This window comes from Oreochromis niloticus, linkage group LG1 (genome assembly GCF_001858045.2).
Source record: "Oreochromis niloticus isolate F11D_XX linkage group LG1, O_niloticus_UMD_NMBU, whole genome shotgun sequence".
Taxonomy (NCBI): domain Eukaryota; kingdom Metazoa; phylum Chordata; class Actinopteri; order Cichliformes; family Cichlidae; genus Oreochromis; species Oreochromis niloticus.
The window spans coordinates 7,976,588-7,989,721 of record NC_031965.2 but is presented as its reverse complement, the minus strand read 5'-3'; the positions used below and the strand labels follow the sequence as shown (position 1 = coordinate 7,989,721).

The 13,134-nt window shown below is 40.6% G+C and overlaps 1 protein-coding gene across 3 annotated transcripts in view; it reads left to right on the top strand.

Moving 5' to 3' along the window:
- cemip (cell migration inducing hyaluronidase 1) overlaps nt 1-9,113 on the top strand; it is a 180,920-nt gene extending 171,807 nt beyond the window's left edge. For all 3 annotated transcript variants that reach the window (XM_019347682.2, XM_019347709.2, XM_019347757.2), the window contains 4 exons: nt 318-404; nt 5,000-5,157; nt 5,378-5,478; nt 7,551-9,113. In XM_019347682.2, coding sequence (XP_019203227.1) covers nt 318-404; nt 5,000-5,157; nt 5,378-5,478; nt 7,551-7,678 — 474 coding nt within the window. In that variant the 3' untranslated portion in view covers nt 7,679-9,113. The remainder of the gene's footprint in view (nt 1-317; nt 405-4,999; nt 5,158-5,377; nt 5,479-7,550) is intronic.
- Nucleotides 9,114-13,134: the final 4,021 nt, after the last annotated feature.

The following is a 13,134-nucleotide window of genomic DNA, read 5'->3' as shown; positions in this document are numbered from 1 at the left end:
AAGCTGGAGATAAAATGACATATCACAAATTTAGAAGATCATCATTTATAATATTTGTTTTTCAGAAGCAGTCCATCTACTCACTTTTTTTGCTGCCGTCTGTAGCTTGCTGTGTGATTGATATTTTAAATTCTGTTGGCATGTATGTCTAAAATATATATTCTATGCTCCATCTGATATACACCGTTTTCCTCTTATTTTTCCCTGCTGCTGGTTTCCCCTCAACATTCACAATGTCATATTTTCACCATGTTAAAATTATTTTTGCTGCTGTGATTATACTATCCATCACTGTTTCTTTGTGGACTTTCTCCTAGCACTCATCAGAGCACTTCCTGGAGATCAAACTGGAGTCCTACAACACCCGCTTCTTCCACATCAAGGAGGACTTTGCCTTTACTGAGGTAACCTCTCTCTCAGACACACCGGAAGGATGGCTCTAATTATCTAGTTACTGAGAGTTTGATTGAACCTGTATCTACTTTTGTTAAACTTCATTAATCAGAACCTTTTTATATAAAGATACAAATAAAGACAACAAACATCCTCTGAGCTTATGTGTGGAAAGTTCCAGCAGTGATGCTGACTTGAAGTGCCGCATGTAGTGAGTCAGTTCAAGCCGAACATCCCTGGATTATTTATCTACACTGAAAGTAAAGTGAGATAAACCATGTGCATTTCACCTCGAATGTTTGAAGGCAAATCACCTTGAAACTCATCATGCAGGGTTACTAATGTGGATGAGGAGGAGCTGAGACGATCAGCTGATGAGACAGAGGGAGAATGTTGCTCTCCAGTTGGCTGCAACTTTCTCATGAAAGCCTTCACCAGGCTGTACGTTTCGTGTGCAAATAGGCCCTTGCATTGCAGTTTGGTTTTAAGTTCATTTGTTAGTACAGTCACATCAACAGCAAGCATGATCAGCCTTCCGTTCTGCACCTGAGAGCTTCGTCTGGAGTGTCTTTGCCTTTCTTTTCACAAAACTCTTGAACTCGTGCGCTCAGGTCCCAGACTCTTTTCAGTACTCTGCCTCAGCCATCTGACAGCTGTGTGCTAGACTGTCACCATGTTCTGCCTCCTGCTCCTCCAAAGTGCAACAAACTGTGTGAGATTCAGAGCATATGGCCTGATGAAGTAACTATTTAAATTCATATCTAACTGAAGTAGAATTACATACAGACAGAGAGAGGATGATTAGGTGTGGGTCCACATCAGGTGATTAGGCGCTAATAATGTGATTGGATGTCCCTGTGTGTGGTTAGATGTCATCTCAGAAGATCCAGTGTGAGAGTGGGGAGAAAGGGTGAGCAGGTACAAAAGGATATGAGCTTTTTCCCTTTTGTCTTCTGTGAGATGAGCGGTTTTAAAGATTGGATCTAAAGTGTTCACAGCTACACAAAAGAGTGAATGTTTTCCTATAAACCCAGCTGCACAACAGCTTAGACAAACCCATTTGATTTCCACCTAGCTTCTTCAGGCTTCAGATATCTAGGAGTACATATTACCAGTTCATCTGCAGATTTTAATCCTTTGCTAAACTATGTATGGTTGGCTTTTCAAAGGTGGGCAAACCTTCCTGTATCACTTCTTGGTAGGATTAATATTATAAAAATGAATAATCTCCCAAATTTCTCTGTCGTTTTCAGTGTATCCCTCTGTTTTTAATCCTTTTTCAAATCTGTGAATCGAATGATTTCATCATTTACAAACAAAACCCCCAGGATTAGTATGACCTCACTACAAGAGGGTAGGCTCTGTGGTGGTCTCGCTCTGCCCAATATGATGTTTTATTATTTGGTAGCCAACATTCAAAAGTTTACTTATTGGCTGAATGAGCCTCAAGCCACTTGGTGTTGCCCTGAGGCTTAATCATGTCTCTCTAACTCACTTTCAGCACTATTATTTTCCCTGTTACAATTTACATATAACCCTGTTGTAATACCCTCTCTAAAAATATGGTATCAATTCCAGCGTCACTTCAATTTAGTCTCTGCCTCTGCTCTGCCCCCAATCTGTAACAAACACCTCCTCCCCCCATCCCTGGTGGACTCCTCCTTCTGTATATGGGCAAGAAAAGGTATTATCGTATTAAATGTTTTTATGATTTGTTTTAAAGATAACACTTTTCTCAGCTTTAGTGACCTGTCTTCTTTGTACGATTTGCCCTCATGTCATTTGTTCCGCTAATTTCAAATAAGACACTGTGCATCTTCTATCTGGCCCGAGTTTCCAAGTCATCCCCCCAAGCATTGGAGGGAAGACTTATTTGAGCTGAAGCCTCACGATAAGGCTCTTAAATCACAAATATATATACTTTAATTACGGCATCAGGCAATTATTCAACCAAAAAAATAGCTTCCAGTTGGGAACAGGAACTGGGTCTTAAGTTTGTGGAAGATTATGGACTGGACTGGTTCTTATATAGCACTTTTCTACTCTGTCTGAGCACTCAAAGCGCTTATACAACTAATTCATTCACCTAATCACACCCATTCACACAAGCACTTCTTCTAAGCTTAGTGCTAATTATCTAACATTCATACACATTCACACTCTGATAGATGCATCGGAGAGCCACATGGGGTTAGTATCTTGCCCAAGGATATTTGGCATGCAGACTGGAGCAGCCTGGGATCGAACCACCTGGTTAGTGGCTGACCTGCTCTGCCACCTGAGCTACAGACACCACAAAGTAACAGACATAATTCATACCTCATCCTCATGTGCAAGACTCTCTTATTCAGTTTAAGACAATATACAGATTACACTTCTCAAGATCTAGACTATCTAAAATATATCCCGGTATTCCTGACCTGTGCAACAGATGCAACACCTCCCCCTGTGATTTAACTCATAAGTTTTTTACCTGCCCAACACTTCAGTTATACTGGACTTTTTATTCTGAAGTGCTCTCTCATGTTTTGAGTCTTACACTCAAACCTTGACCACGAGTTGCCATTTTTGGTGTTTCTGAAGATTCCACCCTAAACCTTAGTCGTAAGCAGCTGGATGTTATCGCTTTCACTTCATTGCTGGCACGACGCAGAATTTTGTTGTCTTGGAAAACTCCTCACCCTTCTGCCCGATCACATTGGCTGTAAGATGTTGTGGGGATCAAGGAAATTATTTTACTGCTATTGTTCATATTACTATGGCATTAATAATTAATATTGATATTGCATTCAGATGTTCAAACATACTGGTATCATATTAGCCTTTATTACAGGTCCAGTGAGAACCACTTTAAACTGTTGAGTTGAATCTATAATCTTAAATGCTTTTGAATGCTTATATAATCTTAAATGTTTATATCCAGATTGCATTGTAAAAGAAAGGCTTAACGCTGAGTATAGCCTGTGCCAAAATAAGACAGGAAACTGCATGCTTTGCAAAAGTGAAACCGAAAGCAGAGTCTAAGTGCAAGTTATTTTGAGGAGCTGTTTGGATGATGCTATTTGAATAACCAGGTTATTCTTTATTATCTTTTATTCATTTATATCGTTTGATTAAGCTTTTAGTAGAGGTTCTTGATTAAAACATTTATTCAGTAGATTACATATACATAGTTTCAGTTCGGTTATTACATATATGAGAGTGGCTTCTGTCTCTCTGTCTGGTGAGAGGTCAGGAGCTCGTCGGCGAGGTGAAATAGGGTGCAATTGGGGTTAGCACACACACACACACACGTAGACACCCACACACACACTCAGTTAGAGAGAATCATTTATAGGTGAAAGTTTAATCATATTTTGCTTGTGACTGCAAAATTGTGCCTGCAAAAGAATAGTTTGTTGCAGAACTACGCCTGATGTTCCAGACGATAAGCGGGCGTCCGGTGGGGACAGGAAGCACCTTTGATGGAGACGAGGCGATGATCTTTTCAACTGTGTTAAAAGTCATTGTGGTTTTGATTTGACGTATGCATGTATTGCATGTGATGACGCAGAGGGGGCGTCAGTAAACATACCCTGATGCATAAAACTATTGTTGTGTAGCTTTTGGGGCGGAGATCTACAGCTGATGTTGTGCAGTGTACATCTCCCCACGCGTGTGTTCATTAAAATCAATTGTTTGACCAAGCTCTTCTGGACCATGGTTGTTTTTACACTCCTCCTCAATATTGAACCTTAACAATGTTATGTTCTGATATGTCAAATTACATGTAAAAATTCTATAAATAAAGAGGGGAAAAAATGTTCACGGCGCCGTTCCAGCAGGGACGCCAGAGGAATCATTTATTTACGTTTCTGTAAAAAAGCAGCATAGATTGTACAGCTCCGCTCTGTAAGAGCTCTTGTGCTCTTTGATGTCACATCCTTAAAGTGATCACTTGAATAAAGCGCCAAATCACAACTACAGTCACCTCAAGGTGTTTTATATTGTAAGGTAGACCATACAGTAATACAGAGAAGCCCCAACAATCAGACAACCCCCTCATGGGGGGAGCAGATCCAGGCTCAGGGAGGGACAGACATGTTCTGCGATGGCTTGGGGGTGAGGGAAAAAAAGAGCAGAGAAACAAAGACAGCCACAGATTAATGACTAGTAATGTAATATACAGAGCGGTATATGCTTATGGAGTCAAAAGAGATGGGCGAAAAAGAAATTATTATTGACTTGACACATGAAACACCTCGGGGTGACTGTGGTTCAGGGGGTCGGAAGCTCATCTTTTAACTGGAAGGTTGCCGGTTCGATCCCCATCTCTGTCTGTCCTGGTCATTGTGTCTTTGGGCAAGACACTTCACCTACCGCCTACTTGTGATGGCCAGAGGGGCCGATGGTGCGATATGGCAGCCTCGCTTCTGTCAGTCTGCCCCAGAGCAGCTGTGGCTACAACTGTAGCTTGCTTCCACCAGTGTGTGAATGTGAGAGTGAATGAATAATGGAATTGTAAAGCGCTTTGAGGGTCTTGAAAAGCGCTATATAAATGCAATCCATTACTATCATTATTATTATTATTAAGCAGTAGTGTGATTAGCTGCCTCTGTTGTGACAGGTAAATGGCAAGAAGTTGTACCAACCTGAAGATGGAGTGCACCTGACAGTAATTGATGGGCATGATGGGAAGGTGGTGGACACGAAAGGCTTCAGGAATTCCATCCTCCAGGGAATTCCTGCAGAGATAAACAACTACATCAGTGGACTGAGAGACAAGTAAGAAAACTGCTCCTCTCTCCACCTACACTGAAAAACACCCTGAGGTACATTGCTGTTTCATGTTATGATAGACTGTGTTCTTTGTGGACATAAAAGGGACCTCCAGAAATTGATTTACATTGACATGGTGTGTTAAACTCATCTAAATGTTTTTCAGATCAAAAAATGTCATTTGCTCCATTAAAATATCAATCAATCAATGTGTCTCTTTCACTAGTTCCATTGTCCTCATGACATCCAAGGGTCGCCTGGTTACCAGAGGATCCTGGACCAAAGTCCTGGGGAAACTTGGCGTAGAGAAAAGCGTCAATTTGAAAGGTAACTGTTATGTGCTTATTCTATTATCCTGTCTTTTTACCCCTGTAAAGGCTGATGGAGTATTATCATCACCCAATTTTGCGAATGCAATAACTCGAGAACGAGCCAACGTAGGAGTTTCAAATTGATACCAAAAGTGCATCAACTAAAAATCTTGGATGGATTTGTATCTCGGTGACCTTGACATCAAGGTCAGAGTAAGTGTTCCAGAAATCTTGTGAATGTGATAACTTGAGAACAAGGCGATGTAAGATTTTGAATGTGATACTGTAGGTGTGTCTGCTCAGAGGCTGAGGGGTAGCGCTGGCAGTTGGCAGGAGATTTTAAAATTGGTAAAATTGTATTTATATAGACTGTTCTTTCTTGGAGCACGGAAAAAGTGTGGCTGCCTAATCTATTTTTATGAATTCCTTACAGTTCAAAACTATCATTAATGTCACAAATAAAAGTAACAGAATGGAAAACTTATATTGCATGGCATGAGTAGTTAATTGTTTCCTTACCCATCAGGTACAGTTGTGTTTGGAAGTGTAACTTTTACGCATCCGAAGAGTATAGAAAGTAAATGAAAACACACACTTGAAGGTGGAAGCCATTGATAGACTAGACTCTCTTATATTGAGTAATGATCATGGCTGCATGGAGAAAGCTCTGCTATTCAAAAACAAAAAACTGTTCGCTAAAGATCACATCAGGCCAAACGGCTTCAATTTACCATCAGAACTCTTTGTGAAACATGGAAATCGTAGTAAGGATTTTACCAGACCTACTAGATTTTATCCAGGACAGCACTCTATCACAGACTTAACAGTGAATACTGAATTATGCCGGAAGTTGTTCTATCAAAGAACCATAAAATTCGTCCTTTTCAATGGAAGGAGAGCATGAAGTGAGCAGTTGTAGGGAAAATGTAAACCTAAGCACCTGCTACAAGTTTAAATTACTAATACTATTCTCTTTTTCTCTGAGGGATGAGGAAATACTACTCATTTTAAAAAAAAACTGCTCTAGATGGTTACGTTAATGAAAGCAGAAATTGTAAAACTATAGGAACTGTTAGATTAGATTAGATGAAACTTTATTTATCCCTCGGGTGGGGTCCTCCGGGAAATTCAGTTTTTTGTTGTTGTTTTTTTAGATTAGATGAAACTTTATTTAATGTTATGTTTTAAAAACTTGGGCGTGTGGTTCGACATGGTGCTCTCTTTCGAGTCTCATGTAAAAGAGATAACAAAGACCACCTTTTATCATTTGAGGAACATAGCCAGAATCAGACAAGTTTTGTCAAGTGACATTGCAGAGGTTCTTATCCATGCATTTGTGTCTTCACGTATTGATTATTGTAACGCTCTTCTTTCTGGGCTACCAAAGAAAAGTTTTAGAGGTTTACAGATGGTGCAAAATGCAGCTGCTCGCATTTTAACAAGGACTGGGAAATGTAAGCACATTACCCCTGTACTGAACTCTCTGCATTGGCTACCTTGTCAGGTTCGAGCAGATTTTAAGGTCCTGCTGCTCACCTACAAGGCTTTAAACGGATTGGCACCTACATACCTCTCCGACCTTTTACATCTTTATGTTCCATCCCGTGCTCTCCGATCCCACGACTCTAGCCTTCTAAAGGTTCCTAGAGCCAGAAAAAAGACAATTGGAGAGCGTGCTTTTTCTTTTCGTGCCCCGTTTCTGTGGAACAACCTCCATCAAGATATTCGGCAGGCATGCTCTGTGGAGGTTTTTAAAACTAAGCTGAAGACACATTTGTTCACCCTATCTTACATGTCTTAATTCTATTGCTTTTAGTTTTTCAATTTTTACTGTTTTTAACTTGTATTGTGTCTTTTACCTGTATTGCTATGTATCGCTTTTATTTTACTTATCTTTTTAGTTTTAAATAGTTGTACAGCACTTTGTTTGAAAGCGCTTTATAAATAAAGTTATCATTATTATTATTATGTTAGAAACAGTAATCAGCTTTAGGACGTCCTGTGGAGGTGTAAATGCTAAAAAAAACAAAAAACATCCTTGTACTCCAATTATATCTCTTTTATTGGTGTCATCTGGCTTTTCTGCAGATAAGCTGGCATTTGTGGGCTTTAAGGGCTCCTTCCACCCTGACTGGGTCTATCTGGAGGTGGACAGCGAACGAGCTAAGATCCATCAAGTTTTGCCCGTGCCTGTGATCCACAAGATGAAGTTATGAGTGGCAGTCAGAGTGGGGAGGACGAGCCAAGTGACTATTTGGCCCTGAGATACTGACACACACACACACAACACCCCCACAAAAATAACATAAATGCAAAGTCACACACACACGCACACTACAGTCAGTTGCTCCGAGCCACTGATCCAGGATCATGTGGTGTTTATTCTGCGTTTGATTATGAGAAAGTATGATGTGAAAGTATGTGAAAGGTGGAGGCACCCCTCACAAAGCTAGCACTGCCCGTGATGAACTGTCAGGTGATAACACCCGCTCTGGCAGCCATGTTAGCGGTCAGCTCATGGCGGCAGTGGTTCAGAACAGCCAATGGTGTCTACGCAAATGTGGCTGTCTGTAGAAACTATTAATAGGTGATGATGGATGATGATGGTCACTATTGAATCTTTTTTCTGACAGAACACTGCCAACAACATTGATTTGTTTACATAATGCTAGCTTGCTGGCTAAAGTCACCATTGGATTTTGCAAACCTGATAGATGTTAAGAGACCAACTGAAGTTAACCTCTAACATTCACTCCTTTTTTAGGACGTTTTCCTGTACAAGAGGAAAAGCTCGTAACAGAGGCCAAAGTGCATGTATAAGATTTCATTGGAACAGCAACAGCTAACTATTTCTGAAAACCTGCTTGTTCCATACGGCTAAAGCACAACCAGACCCCAACTTTAATCCTTAAAAGGTTTTTGGCACTTACCAATTTTAAGACTAACAATCAGTGTTTTGATATGTTTGCTCCCAGCAGCTGGGATTGGCCCCTTTAACTAAAGGTCATCAGGTCTTTGACACAACCAAAAATCTTAAATAAATCTTTCACAGATTTGAGCTTTAGCACAGAAATCAGTGTTCAACCTGTAGTGAAAAAAAGTCTTATTATTTGCACTTGACATTGAAATGTTTAAAAAACAGCACAAATTGTAGATCACTGCTAAAACTAGCCACACCTGTGAGCATTATTTGGGCATTGTGCTCACATGTTATTTCACCCAGCTAAAATCTTTAAATCTGACCCAACTGCATGGATTTAATCGAATATGGCTGTGAGCTGCTAGAATTGCTGTTCTAGGAGTCGTTTGGAACACAAACGCTATGAACAAGTTCTTCTTTCACCAAATGATTGTTTCCCATTTCAAAGACAGGACAACACGGGATTCAATACTAGTTTAAATCACAACAGCAGCCACACTGACAGCACATTGTCATTAGACTAACAGACAAGCCAGTTTTTGATCGGCACATTTTGGTCTAGCAGCTGAACAGCATGTTCCTTCCGAGGTTCGTGACTGCTTGCAAAATAACTGGAATTCATTTCATACTTGTTTGTATGTGTCACTGGGACAGTTAATGGTTGGATAAGGAGAGCAGTATACAATTAACTGGTTACAAAGTTTTTCACAGAGCACTGAGACAGCACTCTGATACAGTGGGGCAAAAAAGTATTTAGTCAGCCACCGATTGTGCAAGTGCCCCCACCTAAAATGATGACAGAGGCCAGTAATTTGCACCAGAGGTACACGTCAACTGTGAGAGACAGAATGTGAAAAAAAAATCCATGAATACACATGGTAGGATTTGTAAAGAATTTATTTGTAAATCAGGGTGGCAAATAAGTATTTGGTCACCTCAAACATGGACAATCCCTGGCTCCCACAGACCTGTAACGTCTTCTGTAAGACGCTTTTCTGTCCCCCACTCGTTACCTGTATGAATGGCACCTGTGCGAACTCATCATCTGTATAAAAGACACCTGTCCACAGCCTCAAACAGTCAGACTCCAAACTCCGCCATGGCCAAGACCAAAGAGCTCTCGAAGGACACCAGGAAAAGTATTGTAGACCTGCACCAGGCTGGGAAGAGTGAATCTACAATAGGCAAGCAGCTTGGTGTGAAAAAATCAAATGTGGGAGCAATCATCAGGAAATGGAAGACTTACAAGACCACTGATAATCTCCCACGATCTGGGGCTCCACGCAAGATCTCATCCCGTGGGGTCAAAATGATCATGAGAACGGTGAGCAAAGATCCCAGAACCACACGGGGGGACCTGGTGAATGACCTGCAGAGAGCTGGGACCAAAGTAACAAAGGTCACCATCAGTAACACACTAAAACGGCAGGGAATCAGATCCCGCAGTGCCAGACGTGTTCCGCTGCTGAAGCCAGTGCATGTCCAGGCCCGTCTGAAGTTTGCCAGAGAGCACATGGATGATACAGCAGAGGATTGGGAGAATGTCATGTGGTCAGATGAAACCAAAGTAGAACTTTTTGGTATAAACTCAACCCGTCGTGTTTGGAGGACGAAAAATACTGAGTTGCATCCCAAGAACACCATACCCACTGTGAAGCATGGGGGTGGAAACATCATGCTATGGGGCTGTTTTTCTGCCAAAGGGACAGGACGACTGATCCGTGTTAAGGACAGAATGAATGGGGCCATGTATTGTGAGATTTTGAGCCAAAACCTCCTTCCATCAGTGAGAACTTTGAAGATGAAACGCGGCTGGGTCTTCCAACATGACAATGATCCAAAACACACCGCCCGGGCAACAAAGGAGTGGCTCCGTAAGAAGCATTTGAAAGTCCTGGAGTGGCCTAGCCAGTCTCCAGACCTCAACCCCATAGAAAATCTGTGGCGGGAGTTGAAAGTCCGTGTTGCTCGGCGACAGCCCCAAAACATCACTGCTCTGGAGAAGATCTGCATGGAGGAATGGGCCAAAATACCAGCTACTGTGTGTGCAAACCTGGTAAAGACCTATAGTAAACGTTTGGCCTCTGTTATTGCCAACAAAGGTTATGTTACAAAGTATTGAGTTGTATTTTTGTTATTGACCAAATACTTATTTGCCACCCTGATTTACGAATAAATTCTTTACAAATCCTACCATGTGTATTCATGGATTTTTTTTTCACATTCTGTCTCTCACAGTTGACGTGTACCTCTGGTGCAAATTACTGGCCTCTGTCATCATTTTAGGTGGGGGCACTTGCACAATCGGTGGCTGACTAAATACTTTTTTGCCCCACTGTATATATGGGCCAATATGGAAGTCTGTAATAGAGCTATACATACATCTGAATGAGGAAAACATGGTGCCATCCAGATTAAGTTGTAATTAACAAAGCTGCAAAATATGTAATGCTGATGCTTTTCAGTTAGATCATTTCTAATATATGCACATGGCAACTAAAGCCAGATTACAAACAACACAACTGTCCTTCTATTAACAGGACAGGAGGTACTGAGGTACTCGGATACAGTTCAGCGCTTTGTAGCCTGGTTGATATGTGTACATTATGAACTACTGGACAATTCTCCAGCAGACCTTCATGTCAGCCACGGTTACTAGGCAGTTTCTGGAGCAAATACTAAGTTTGAGTTGTCTTTTCAAGCACATGTGTGATGTATGTGCATCATTAATCATCCTGTGATGTGTAACAGTTGAGTGATTCTAATGTTCTGCTCCGTTTAATTAAACTGGTGAACGACAGAAAAGAAGAGAAGAAACAAAAACATTCCTGGTTTGCATCCCAGCTGGTGGTTAACTTGCTTTGTTGCATTCCGAGCACTCGCTCACTTGATATTGTGATGTCGTCTTCTAATGATGGTTTGGGTTTTTTTTGTTTTTGTCAGTGTTTGCGATCCATCTGCCTGTCAGTTGGAATGAACCAGCAAGAAGCCCATAAAGATATAAAAGATGAAATTGAGCAGTCCACTGAATGTTTAATCAGGTTGTTTTTAAATGTGTCGTTCCCCCCTCTTCAAAATGATTCCAATGTGACCAGAAAAAACGATTCTTCTCCCTTTACCGAAATAGCTGGTCTTTTTTCGGAGGTTGTAGCAGTAATTTAGCGTTTTGTATGTATGTATGTGTTTTTAAAGATCCACAGGTTGCTAAGAGATATATTTTATACTTATTTATTGTACAGACACTCTTGATGTAAATCTACGAGGGACTTGTTTTGAGTTGTAATGTTATTACTGTCCTGTATGTATACTGGATGTAGGAAAAGAAACCATCATAGGTCCACTTATTGCATACATGCATATGACTCCTGGTATAGTTGCCTTGTTTTAACTGTACACCAAATGGATGTGTTGTATAAGTGGCTTAGGCTTGTAAAGTGATGAAACTCCATGATTTGAATTTGTTTGAGGATTTTTGTACATAAATAAAGACAATTTGTCTTCATATCTCAGTGTCCCTGATTAAACCAACAGCAACACGGTGGGCCCCGGCGTGACTAGCAACCACAGCGTGGACGTTAACTGGGATCCAAGTGAATGAACAAAATATAATTTTATTGCTTAAAAAAAAAAAAAAAAAAACACCAAATCAGACTGATTGCACATTTTAAGATCAAGGCCACAATAATGGTACTGAAGAGTAATATGTAATAGCTGAGTTGCAGCTGCACCATCCACATGACATCCCCACAGTTCTGCTAATTTTTGCCCGTTTTGTGAATAAAGTCTCTACTGATATATACACAACCTGCCTCTCACCCAGTGACAGCTTTATGCCTTTTAGGATCCATTTCATGTATACCGACACAAAAAGCTTGTGTGCCCTCTGTTGGCCAAAGCTTTAATTACAATGTACTGTCAGTAGCTTTTACTTAAACTTTGGTTTCAAGTCCTGCTCAGTTTGTTTATGCTGGTATCAGCAGCATCATCACGTGGCTGTACTGTACATCAGCAGTCCCCAACCGTTTTTGCACCACAGACCGGTTTAATGTCAGACAATATTTTAACATTTGACAATATTTTATCCTATTGTATATTTTATTCTATTTATTCTACTGTATATAGTATTTTATTTTATTCTATTCTGTACAGTTGTGTACAGTATTTTATTCTTATTGTATTCTAATTTTGCTATATAACTTTTGCACTGTCCACTTCCTGCTGTGACAAAACAAATTTCCCACGTGTGGGACTAATAAAGGTTATCTTATCTTATCTTAACAGGTATGAAAAAGGTGTCGCGGATAAATACAACAAAATAAAATGATACACCCAAGACAGAAACTGTGGTATTTTGTAAACGCATATAAATAATATAACACAATATCACTGTGTAATTGTGTAACTTTATTAGCAGCATCCTCCTGAAATGCGCCCACAACATTGAGAGTAACATAGTCCTCTCTGCCCCTTAATGCTATCTGGTCGCTATGGCAATGCATAAATATTTCTTTCAAAATAAGATACACAACTACAACACGGGAAAAGACCCAGGGAAACCGAGTTAATGATAAAATCCCTGAAAACCATAAATTTCACACCCGAGCCTCAAACCTCGCAGCCTGGTACCAAACAACTCACGGATCAGTACCGGTCCGGGGGTTGGGGACCGCTGCTGTACATATCTGCACGTATGCCTCTCAATCGAAAGCAAGTCTGCACTTCTTACTGAATGCAATGTTTTCACAGTGGAAG